The sequence below is a fragment of the Falco biarmicus genome, chromosome 8 (assembly GCF_023638135.1).
Source record: "Falco biarmicus isolate bFalBia1 chromosome 8, bFalBia1.pri, whole genome shotgun sequence".
In the NCBI taxonomy this organism is placed as follows: domain Eukaryota; kingdom Metazoa; phylum Chordata; class Aves; order Falconiformes; family Falconidae; genus Falco; species Falco biarmicus.
The window spans coordinates 6763047-6776194 of NC_079295.1; the positions used below are offsets into that span (position 1 = coordinate 6763047).

General features: G+C 41.6%; 1 protein-coding gene across 5 annotated transcripts in view; it reads left to right on the plus strand.

The window, feature by feature from the left end:
- The window catches only part of ADARB1 (adenosine deaminase RNA specific B1), an 87936-nt gene that overhangs the window by 45071 nt on the left and 29717 nt on the right, over positions 1–13148 (plus strand). For all 5 annotated transcript variants that reach the window (XM_056350094.1, XM_056350092.1, XM_056350091.1 and 2 more), the window contains 2 exons: positions 2066–2997; positions 12327–12441. In XM_056350094.1, the coding sequence (XP_056206069.1) occupies positions 2066–2997; positions 12327–12441 (1047 nt within the window). The remainder of the gene's footprint in view (positions 1–2065; positions 2998–12326; positions 12442–13148) is intronic.

Sequence of the window (13148 nt, forward strand, 5' to 3'; positions counted from 1 at the left end):
CTGTCAGGGCATCGTTTCCCCTACCTGTGTCATGAGATGGATTAAGGAGTTCCTTCGGCTGCCATACTCACATGCAAAAGTTGTTTTCTTTTATGTTCAGCTGGAGTCTATTCAACTCATATTTTCCTTCTGTGGTTTCCACTGGTAATAGTCTCGTAGAAAAAGAAAGATAATCAGTGTTAACTAAATGATTTCTGTTTAGCCTAAAGGTCATATTGGTTGATAGCAAATTCCTGGTGCCACTGTTAAGAGCAGTGTTCCAGAAATGCTGGTTTAGATGAGATGTAATTTTTTGAGATTACAGCTTCAGGTAAGAAACTCATTGTAAGGAAAGATTTTTAAAAATAACTCTTTGTCCTTAGATTCTTTCACCACATATATATAAAAATAAAGAATATATGTGCATGAACGTACAGCATGCATTCTGCAGACAGTATAATTTGTGGTTGAACATTACAGGAGATACTTTATTAAATTTAGCAGATTTCTACCAGTGATGTGCCTCAGAATATTTAGTGTTGTGTTCTTGACCAAATTTAATTGACTGGAATTTGATGTTCAGTACTGTACAATTCTTTGTTGTGCTACTGTGATTTAACAAAATGTGTCCCAACTTGGCTTTTTCTTTTGATCTTTTTTTTTCTTCTTTTTTTCTCTTCGAGCACCGAAAGGAGTAACCTATCGAGCTTTTGCTGGAGGATGTTATAAATGAAAATTTAGTAACCATTCCATCAGCTTTGTAACCTGGGCAAAGTGATGTGTGCATGGTAGGGGATTCTTAGGGAAAACTTAAAGTGTGGCTGAAATTTGTCACTTTGAAAGAGAGCTTCCACCTTGATTTGCTGACATTTCAATTAATATTTATTATGTAGTATCAGTGTAGATGTAATATAGATACTTTGAAGTTTTGGAACAGAAGAGTTAGAAAGGCTTGACCTACTAAATTTGCCTTTTCATTCACAAATGCCAATATGAAGCAGAAATAATAAATATTCTTAGTTTCTTTATCAGGGTAAAAATGAGGTCTTTGCAGTTATAGCAAATATAATTCTTTAAATATATTTCTGACATCATTACCCCAACTTTCTACTTTAGAAAATAAATCGTTACACTAATATTACAATACCTTTTTTTCCCCCCATTAAAATATCATCATTATGACTGTGCAGCTTCTGTCACACTTCCTGTATTCTGCATAATCGTAAGAGAGGATCTTTATCATGAGTTTGGGGCCTGTAGCTCTGTGACAGCAGTTTTCTTCTTTGCAAGGAATTACAAAATAGCTTGTAAATGACAAAATAAAGTTTCTTAACAGAAGGCTCTGTATAAAGTAGTCTTGTGGTTATGCTGGCACAGCAGGCAGCTGTAGTTCCTGAGCAAATTGGGGTGAGGTGATATGAACATCTAGGAAAAGCATAAAAAAGAATTTAATTCAGAGATTATGGAATAGCTAAAGAGAAACAGAAGCATTCAAACAGTCTTCAGTTGCGGTGCCTACCAAAGAACTGCCTAATGGCTCAGGCTTTATTTATGTAATTTCTCAATTTGAGCAACTAAAATTACTGAAGAAATAAAAATGTAGCATGACTAAATTAAGAATAAAGTACAATTAAATATCTATCTTCTAGTACTGGTCTTAAGCATCCATTTTTGTTTTATTAATGATAGTTTTTTGTTTTATAGGCATATGCCACCGTAACGTATTTCTGGTTTAAAGCATTTTTCAGGCCAAACGTAACTTATGAGTAAAAGTTTTGTTCCAGCATGATTTAAATGCGAATAATAATAATAATAATAATAATTAAAAAAAAAGCTGCAGTGTTTTTTGCTAGACAATTGTATCAAGTGCATAGTTTGAAAACCATTCTTGTGTGTTATTTCTTGAAATATCAAGAGGTTATATTGCATTATCATTATTATTATTTCTAATCACATTGCAAAACATTTAACTTGTGAGCACACATCACTTAACCAGTTACAAAGAGAGATAAAGGAATCTATAAATTTTGCATTTACAAGGTCCTGCAACGAAGGCATTGTAAGTTACTCTTTCTGGGCACCGCAGGTTCGAGCAGCACCGATGTTAAAGAAAACCGCAACGTGGACAACGTTCCCCCCAAGGACGGCGGTGGGCAAGGCGCCGGGGAGGGGGCGCAGCTCTCCAATGGTGGTGGCAGCAGCAGCAGAAAGCGTCCTTTGGAGGAGGGCAACAATGGCCACTCCAAATTTCGCCCGAAGAAGAGGAAGAAAACGCCCGGCCCTGTTCTGCCAAAGAATGCCCTGATGCAACTTAATGAGATTAAACCCGGTTTACAGTACAAACTCCTGTCCCAGACGGGGCCGGTCCATGCCCCCATGTTCGTGATGGCAGTTGAAGTCAATGGGCAGGTATTTGAGGGGTCTGGCCCGACGAAAAAGAAAGCCAAGCTTCACGCTGCTGAGAAGGCTCTGCGGTCTTTTGTCCAGTTTCCAAATGCCTCGGAAGCCCACCTGGCAATGGGGAGGACTCTGTCGGTCAACACAGACTTCACTTCCGACCAAGCGGACTTCCCCGACACCCTTTTCAATGGGTTTGAAACGCCAGTTCCTTCCGATACTTCCTTTTACCTAGGGTCCAACGGGGACGGGTCCTTTAGCTCTAGTGGGGACTACGGTTTGCCATCGTCTGCCGTAGCCAGCAGCCTTTCCCAGTCGCCTCTCCCTGTGCCATCGCCCTACCCCTCTGCCAGCGGGAAGAACCCTGTCATGATCCTCAACGAGCTGCGACCGGGACTGAAGTACGAGTTTCTCTCAGAGAGCGGGGAGAGCCACGCAAAAAACTTTGTCATGGCTGTGGCAGTGGATGGTCAGACTTTTGAAGGCTCGGGAAGGAATAAAAAGCTGGCAAAAGCTCGGGCCGCTCAGTCAGCCCTAGCATCCTTGTTTAACATGCAGCTGGACCAGACCCCGTCTCGACAGCCCATTCCCAGCGAGGGGCTCCAGTTACACTTGCCACAGGTGAGAAGCCCTTTGGGTTTTGTAGGTGTCTTTGGGTTATGACCAAGAGAAGCCAAGTCATGCGTATTGAGTCAGCCTGAACAGCATTTCTGCTGTTTATTCTGCTCCTGTAGATGTGTGTGCACATACATATAGAAGTGTATATATGTATTAGGTGATTTACTCACTTAAGGCTTCTGATAATTGCATGAACTCTTTGTATTCTGTTGAACAGAGAGGAGGCTTTGTTGCTGATGCTTTCAGCCTTGATCACGTCACACGAGACAGCACCAAGCCCAGTTGCAATGCCAGCTTGGATTATGCTTTGTGCTGAGGGAAGGTTGAAATGCACCTTGCTCATCTTAGGCAGCAAGACTTGGATGGAGTTCAAGTCAGAATTACTGCTTTAAAGAAAATTCTTATGTGATACAACAATTTTTAGCAGAGAATAAAATCGTTCTCTTCTGAAAACTGAAATTTTTGGTATTTACAGAGCTAAATAATGAAAGGCAAGGACAGATTAAGTGGGACTGATACAGTTGCCCTGTATTTAGAGGGTCTAAATAAACCACACACTCACAGTCCGTGTATCCAAGACATGTGGTTAAATAGCTGTCATCTAAAGGACTGTGCTCTAATCAAATCGATTAATCAGTATATGTAAGTTACGTAAGCAAGTAAATCTGGATGAGGAATAGTTTAAATCAAATAATGAACTAGGGAAAGTATCAAACATACCAGACATAGACCAGAAATTTAAAGTAGCTAGAACAGAGTATTTTTTTGTTTTTCTAATGAAGACAAATTCTCCCACGTTTGCTTGTGTTTCTCCCCATTCAAACTACAGTAATGATTGTTCAGCTACCCTCTTTTTACTGTCTCTCTTGAGTCTTTTTAATGATATTATACACCTGCTAAATTCGGATACTTGACTGTGACTTTTTTGCAACTTTGTTTATTATGAGAATTCCAAGGATTTGACCTTTTCTATTTCAAAAACATTGGTTTAGATTTCATTAAAATTGTAACGTACTGGTCTGATTTGATAATGTGGGACTGAACAGTATATTTAGATGTGTGACTATTTTAAGAATGTTGTTTTCTTAAAATGCATGAATAATATGCATCATTTAGAATTACGCTTTCCTTTTCAGTGTTGCACAATTACTGCTTTATTGATGAACATTTCCTTCATTTTCAAATCTTAGGATTATGTTGTTTCAGGTAGTTATGATTTCTTCAGTAGATTTGGTAATTTCAGACTGCATTCTCTGTGGTGCTTTTAAAAGTAGATTTGGCCCCAGACACCAAAAAAAAAAAAAAAAGTCACTGCCAGTAATTTGTGTTATTATTTCTTGAATCAGTAAAATGGTGAAAATTGGAACTAGATTAGGGAAGTGGGAAAGAGCACAAGGTGAGATGTGAAAGAGGTGTCGTTCTAAGAGGGTAAAATTCTTTCTTTGCCCAGCAGCCCAGTGTATAACAGCTTACACAGCCTCTTTTCTTTAAAGGACTTGGATGGACCACGGGGCAGTGCTGGGTTTATCTGAGCTCCTTGCCTTTGTCAGGTTCTGATGGAGTCCCAGGTGGCTATCCCAGACCTTACGGGACGATCAGGGCATTTGAGCCTAGGGTATGGTGTTAAATAACAAAACCCGAACATGTACAAACACTATTTTTCATTTTTTCCAGTGCTCCTACACTGACTTTGATACCCATATTGTATACAACAAAGCACGCCCCAGGGATAGCTTGCGTTTCACCTGTCTTATAGGTGTGCACCAAAAAAGGCTGCTCTGGTGTGGGGGAGAAGCCAGTGGACTTTAGGAGTAATGCTGAATAGGCTGTGTGGGAAGGGGAGGTTGCTGGTACCACCTCATGTAGACCCGATTCCAAGTTGGTTATTTATTCAGGGGCTTTTCATCAGCTTGTCATCAGGATGCTGTCGTCCTTTTTGCACTTCGCTCTGTTTTATTACTCTGCTTTTAATTATAATTAGCTGTCAAGTTATGGGAATGGTATCAGGTCTGTCACGTATTAGTGATTTTGGTCTGGTATGTGTTAATGATTAATAAGGGATTTAAGCATTGGTGATGTTTTCAGGTAGTGCTTTATTTATCTTCTGTTTTTTTAACTCTGTGAGTTGGGGTTTGGGTTTTTTTGGTGGTTTTTTTGTTTGTTTGTTTTTTTACAGAGTGTTTACTCAGGATGTATAAAGATGTTAAATTTGGAGATAATCCTAAAGCAGGTGAAGTCCCTAACATTGGCAAGTGCAGGAATGATGTAAATGAGGATAGCATTTGTTATAACCCATGGATGAAATAAAATGTTGATTGGGTTGGAAAAAAATGGAAGCTAGAAACATGCAAGAGGGGGAAAAATCAAAATACCAAATGCTTAGTGGAAATATTAGAAGTACAGTCTGGTTGTGCCAATAATGATGGTGGAATTGACTGCCTGGGTGGCAGGTTCAAAACCTGCCTGTAGCTGGTGTGTTAATTTGTGGTGCCTTGTGAGAAAAACTGGTAGGGCAGAAAGAGTCAAGAGGAAGATGATCCCTGCTCCAGTGGTGGTTGTATCAGCTGAAATGCCTATCTGTGATCCCACACCTCCTAACAGCTGCAGGCGCTCCAGAGAAAACTAAATGTGGAAATACACATGCAAGTTATCAAATGGTACAGAGGGGCAGTTGACATCAGAAATCAGCTTATAAAATGGATGTAGGTATAATCTTATGGTCTGTAGCGTGGGTCGTTCAAGTGCTGATCCCATGGTTTAACATATTTAAAACCAGTCTCTGCAAAGCAAGCGTATCTGCTTGCTTGCAGCTTGACTGTGAGGGATGAAGCAACGTTGCCTACGGTGAGGGAAATCTCTTTGCTGGAAAGGGGAGTTAAAGCCAGTAAGTCACTCAGCATGTGCCCCAGGGTGGATGTAAAAGCCCTGCTGAAAACAGTCAGCCCTTGTGCAGCTTTTGCAGCCCTTGGCAGCGAGTGTTAAAATGGAAGAGGTTGTCAATCTTGCTTTATAGGGACTTGCCTCTCCAAAACAAAGGAAATGTTTTTGTAGTTAGCTATGTCTTGTAATTTGACAGCCATCCTCACTTTACCTCCCACCCCTTGATGCAGAGGGGTGTCCTATATTCTGCAGTAAGCCACAGGACATACCGAGGACTCTAAAATGTGTCCTTCAAGTTTTATTCGTTTCCGTGGAAGAAAACTGCATGTTTCAGTATACTTAGGTTAATATCATTACAAGGTTTAAGTGTATGGGTTCTCAAAGGTCTGCAGAGTTGGTAGGTGATGAGAACTGGAGAAGACAGTAAAATGGGAAGTCTTTTAAAATAATTTCTGAAAGCAGGGGAGTCACACATTTACAGAGGAAGCATGCAGGTCGATGTGATCAGGTTTTTAAAAACTGTGCAAAATGCAAACATGATTTCTGGGGCAAAGAGTATTGTTGAGCACTCAACCACAGCAAGAGCCACGCTGGGCCAAGCAATAGCTCCTACTCACACATTGTCTCATGCCCGGTGCTACATCCCTGCCAGCAGCCCCATCAGTGGGAAGTGAGAGGTTTGCAGGGAATGCTGATGCTGCCTGAGGCTATCTCCACCAGTAGAGCCAGTCCTGCCACTGAACATCACTTTGGACATCTCAGGAATTGGGACAAGGACGTCCAAGGACATCCCAGGAGCAGCAGATGCTCCATTGGACTTCCCTATTTCTTTATTTTTGATGTCTTTATCACCCAGAGATAAGTTTCCCAGAGATCACTTGTTTTCTCTCCTTTTTTTTCCTTTTCTTTAGACACTCCCTGCTTCCCAAGGAAGGCTGTGAGGGGTCTCACACCTCTGTCAAAGGTGGGATGGTGCTGGCTGTAAAAGAAGTACTCAGGCCAGTAGCAAATGCCTTTGGGGGGGAAAAAAAAAATGAGAAAAGGGCATATTGGTAGCCATACTTCCCCAGTATACACCTCTAACCTTCAGCAGTTTGTGTCTCAAGGATTTTCTCAGGCAGAAATGATGTCTTTCCATTTGAGATTCCTTGATGGATTATTTTTCCCCCCATGAATTTCAACCATTTCTTGAACTTCTGTAAACTTTTTACCTTCCACAGCACCGTGTAGCAGTAAGTTCCACAGTTTTAAGTATGTACGGCAGAAGAAGAGTCTCATCTCGTTTGTTTTGAATGTGCGGTGTGCATCCTGGTGTGCCCTGGTAAAATGATCTGTGTCCTGGTAATATGGGAATGTGGAAGAAACTGTTTCCATCAGATGGTAGGAACCAGCTGGTAGAGGTATCCGCCTTAGGCCACTGACAGACTCTCTTTGGAAAACCTCCATATAAGCTCTATAATTATATTTCCCAGATTTCCTCAAACTGGTCACTTAAAAAGATAGTTGTTTAGTCAGGATGCAAAAGGGTAGAAATTAGAAAATTGGAATTGTAAATATTGAAGCTTAAATATAGAGTTATTTAGATTAGTGAAAGCTGGACAATTGTGAGAGAAAGCAACCTGAGCTACACAAATAAGCAGCGTAGCTGCAGATGAAATTAGTTTTGAAAAATCCACCAGAGGGAATACTTTTAGTTATTCACCTAATTGTGTTGTAAATTCAACTTATCCTGTATACCATTGTGGACAGCTGTTGAAACAGAACGTTGAGGAGAAGAAATGGAGTGAGAACCAACACTGCAATGGCTACTTTTACTTGAAGTGCTATGTTAATCGTGGTTCAACCTGGGGCAGGGGGAAACTATAAAAGAAGTATTCAAGTATAGAAAAGATACACAAATTAATGATGAACATGATCAGAGATCTGGGAAAGCTGCTTCTGCAGAGGTACTGAAGAGCTCTAGGCAGTTTATTGCAACAGACTGCTTAGTATATCCAGGAGAATGAGAATGCAACATTCAAGCCTAGCAAAAAGATAATACTGAATATATTTATGGGAATTAATGAATTATATGTCAGAATAATTGCTGTGGAACTGGAGGAAATGTGAAAGATCCATCTGCAGAAGCAGTGAGAGACTACTGCCAGGCAGCAGTTCCTTTAAATAAATACAGGGAACTTTGGAGCACTAGAAAATAATTATCCTGTTTTATTAGTGTACATATGTTTCCACCTTCTGTGAATCATGTGTGCTGGTCACTGTCAGAGGAGAGATAACAGACCTGGCTGACCTTGGTTTTACCTACTGTGGGAACTGCCACTGCTCAGCACCTTGTGAAAGTTCACGTAAGCCCTAAACTGTGAAGGTAAGAAGAAATTAAAGCTGAGGGAGAACATTTGTGCTTGAGAAGAATCACTGGAGACCCAGAGAGCGCAAAAGACTGGGAGGTCTCGGGTCAGTTCCCCAGTGAGAGCTGGGGTGCTGTCAGCCCCTGCAGTGCCCCTGCTCCTGCTGCCTTTGGTTCCACGACACAGGTGATCACCACACTTCACCTGGGGTGGTCTCTGTGGCCTGCCAAGGTTGTCTTCAGATCCAGACAGACCTGAACTTCATCAGCTTCAGAATATTTTAAAACATGGATGATCAGGGGGGTTCTGCTACAACATTGCTGCAAGATTAACCAAAATTGGTCTTATGTGTGGAAAAGTGGATTCACTGTAACTTCATTGGAGAAAGGAACAACGCACCCAAAATAGCTTTGAGCTCACATGCCTTAGTGAGCGAACTGTCAGCTATTTTAGGTCTTTCCTTTTTTGAATTATCCAGCTTTGAATAATGATTTAATGCAGGAGCGGGGGCAGAGGAACTGTGTGTCAGATGCTAGGGCACTCACTGGGAAGGTGAGACACGAGTTCAGTTTCTGTTCCAATTAATATTTATATATATGAAAGGGAGTAGAGTCAGAATAGGAAGTGAAAGATCCCTACCCAGGCTGATCAGTGGCCAGGGCTTGATGTGGAGACAGCTTCAAGTCCTTGGTTTTGAGATGAGGACAAGGACATCTTTTTAGTCCAGTCTTGTTCCCGGTACTGCAGTGCTCTGTTCATAACACAAATCTTTAATGTATCTGCCTGTTTCCCGACACACCCCGCCCCCCACAGTTCCTCCTCTATTGTTTGCATCTCTGGCGGTCATTTTGTCTCGCTTGAGCTCTGCTTAGTCCTTATCAGCCCTCCCCACTGTCTGGCTACATGTTCATTCAAGTGTTTTTAGGTTTCCTTGCCAGCAGCTTAGTTCCACGCTGTTTGAGATGCAGTCCCGTCCTTCGGCGCCAGCTTACATCTTCCCAGAGGGACTCACCATGTTCTCACTTGTATACCAACACAACAGTTTCCTTTGCTTATTATGTGAAAAAAATAATCTTTTTGGAAAAAGCTAAATGTGCCCACCTTGTATGCAAACATCCTACCCAACTGATGTTCAAGTAGCCTTTTTGTCAGCAGTATTGGCAGGTAAGTGGGCCATGGGTTTCTTCCCAGAAACACCTGGCAGTTTCAGTTCCCACCTCCTGATGAGAACCTCCTCAAGCCAGCCCTGGTTCCCTCAGGGAATGGTCAGTCTTCTGCCTCTCTAGATCAGGCTCTGTTTGGTCCTGTAGGTTTGGGATCTGTGTAGCAAGTTACCCGTGTTTGGTGATCCTGGAAGAAGCATTCCTCCTCTATGTTCACCCTTGGCAACTAGTCAGTTTTGGTTCAGCATTTTGCAGTCACCATTTATGGCATGTGCTGAACTTTGTAGTTTTGTGTAGCTTAGCATTGGGGAAGACTCCTCCACTTACCAGTCATCACACTCACTTTTTTTTTTGGAGAGGGAGTGACCCATATTGTTTATTACCTGGATGGCAAGCCATTCTGGCAGGCTTTGAAGCCTCTCTGAAGCATGTATTCTCTTTGTGGGTCACGTCCATACCTATTTGAAAAAGTTTGTTTCACTAGCATGTTCCACCATAATGTCATTCAGTCATCAGGATTTTACGTTGCCTGGTAGCTTGTCAGCTGCCAGCATTGTTCTCCTGTCCAGCACATCATGATGTAAAGTAGAAAAGAAAAACATATACATTACAGAAATGAGAGCATAGAACTTGCAGCTGGGAAGCAGTATCCATAATTATCGAGTGGAGCTATGGATAAAACAGTGGAGTGGGGACTTGTTTCTTGTCCTTGCAGTGATCTGCCCATGTGGCTGCAGGAAGGTTAATCTTTTAAGCCTTTTCTGTTTGTAAAACCATGGTGATAAAAAACTGTCGCTTTTTTTTGTGTGTGTGTTTATTTACCTTAAAGTTCCGCTTTCTGCATTAGGTAAGTACTAGCACAATTAAATACAGATTTTGTGCTGCGTGGTCATGGTGCTGTCGGAGCACAGATTGTAACAAAATTTTGGGTCCAGCAGCAAAAAGACCTTGTTTGAAAATCAGTGCCTGACCAGACATGTTCACAGTCTCTGAGACAAACTGCATTCCTGAAAAACTTCTCTATCTGTTGGTAAGAGTTTCTGAGTTGCAGTCCATTCAAATGCATCAAGAAGATTTGTATGTGCAATGTCGAGAGTCTTCTGGCTCTACAAGTTGTGCAATTGCAAGACATTGACCAATGCTTGGTGCAGATGTGACCTTGGTCACCACTGACTGCTGATTGCTGTTTCCAGTCAGATTCTGGAAAAAGCTGTTGAGGTCTGAAATCATGTCACATGAACTTTAATTATTGCTTCCTTGGCTGTTAAAGCTTTTCCAGAAGGAAGTTAACATTGAGAGCTCCTCCACGTTATTTCTAGGCTGTCGGTTCTCATGAGCATTGTTAAGAAAACGGTGGTGAATTGGGCTGGCAGTCTTCAAACCCGCTTATTCTTCTCTTTCTTTTCTTTTGACCCTGGCAGTCTGTTTTTAGAACTGATTGCGTTCAAGAGTTTGTACCATTTAAGTGGGTGCCTCCAAGCTGTATGTACTGCTGCCCATCAGCCCTGTTGATTTGCCTTGGGCCTTCTGGAGGGGTGAGAGTGGTGATCTTCCATTGCTGAGAGCCCAAAACCAGTTTGTAAGCAGAAGACTCAGCCACTATCATCCATTTGGGCTTCATGTAGTTGTTTACATGTGTGTTTAGCACCACGCAGGATTCTCTTGGGTATTGTAAGGCATCTGCGTGGCACCGGCAGGTATGACACACAGGACCTGTGTTCTTCTGGTGCGTCAATGTGTTGGCCAGGTGGTTAGACCAGAACATCTTGGATACTGCTGGGTGCCAGTACCCGAAGAAGCAGATCAAGGTTTTTATGTGTGGTGCTCCAAGACAAGGACCTGAGCTCCCTCCCCAGCTGTCCACTCCTCTCCAGCTGCCAGTCCCAGTGCTGGTGGAAGATGGATGAGGACAGGCTGCCCTGTCTCTCCTGCCAGCCTGGGGACCACTCATCACACTTCCTGGCGCGTAACTTGCCTTTCTCAGCCGCTCCCTTGGGAATAACCAGCTATGCTAGCATAGGTTGCCCTGGGTTTCAGTTTCTTTTCAGGTGAAAATTCAAGAATTTGATCTTGACTCATCTCTTCTAGCTGTTACGGTTCCAGCTGCCTTAAAACCAGCAGGTGAGATTAGCTGCAGTGTGGAACTGAAATGTCGTTCAACAAGAGCGGGACTGGTATTTTGAAGTTTTCCTTAATATTGGGAGTTAGCCCTCCTTACAGCCTGAGCGATGTTGCTGCTAACCTGCTGGCCAGATACAACAGGGCTTTGACTGTTATTCAAGTTTTCCTGAAGGTGAAAGAGCTAAATCCTTCCTAATTTTGAGATAGCTTCTTTTGGGTTATACGTTGACATTTTCTATTCCTAAATTTGCATATGTCTTGTAAAAATAAGACAAAAAGTGTTTAACCAGTGTTGAAAACAGATTCGCTCTTATTTATGTAACAGCTAGGTAATGAATTCAACTGTTGTAAAAAGTTTATGTTTGTTTGAGGAGCCTGGGTTTTGTACTTTAATTTTCTGGTCAGGTCCAATGTTGAGGATACTGAAATGATGTGTTTTGAGGTTTGAGCATGAAAGTATAGACTTATCTGTCTATCCAGTTGTTCTCCTAAGCCTCAAATGTTCATAACAATCATGAGCATTAGGTGCTTCGATGCTTGGCTTAGGGCTGTCTGACCCTGTTTTAATAAACGTGGAGCACAGAGAGCTCTGCTTCCACTTACAAAGAGCTGCGAGTGCTCAGTGTGCCTGAAAATCAGACCCAGCCACCTCCGTGACATACTGCTGATGCCTCTGTCCGTTTATAAAGGGAACAATAAAAATTCATTTTATTTATTGTATCAAATCATTTACAAGTGCAAACCTTTATAACCTAATGCTGCTGCCATTTAAAGATTATTTGTTTTGTTTTCTGATGCACATTTCTGTGTGATCCTACAGGTTTTAGCTGATGCTGTTGCACGCTTGGTTGTAGATAAATTCAGTGATTTGACAGAAAATTTCACATCTCCACACGCACGTAGAAAAGTCCTTGCTGGAATTGTCATGACAACAGGTAAAGAAGAAAAGAAAGTACTGTTTTAACTACTTACATACAAGAGCCCTGTTTGCATTCTAGGAAACTATCTTTTTTCAGTTAACCAGCTTTGAAATGTATTTTTACTGTTTAATCTTCAAGGTGCAGTAAATACAGCAATTAAATCTTGGCTAAAAGTAATTACAGGAAAATTAGACCTGCAAATACTTCTGTTTCCATAGAGTTTTTGTCTTCTGCCTGATGAATCATCTGAGATAATTCATGGTCTACAAAATACATGTACCTTTTAAAATTAGTGGTGCAACTTTTTGAAAGTAAATCTAAAATAATACTGGTCACACAGATGGCATTCTTGGTTTTGGCATATTATGTAAGAAATTATGCTTGTTTTCCACGTTTTTTAAGGTTTTTCACTGTTAGAGTTATTCTTGCTGTATTTTATTCTTAGTGCTTTGTTTCTCAGTCATTTTAGTAAAAATATCTGAAGAAAGCAGCTTATGTTTTGGCAGCTGACACTGGTGCGCATGTACAAGCAGCAGTAACATCATGCTTCCCTGATTGCTGGCACAAGGTCTGTGCTCTGCCAGATCACCCAAAACAGGGAAGTTCTGCCCCAGGCTGGTCTGCGACCACACTGCTGCTGTATTTTCCTCACACTAAGATTTCTCTTGGTCTTCAAGCCAACTGAGCCCTTGACGGGATGTCCATTTTGGGCCTGTCATGGA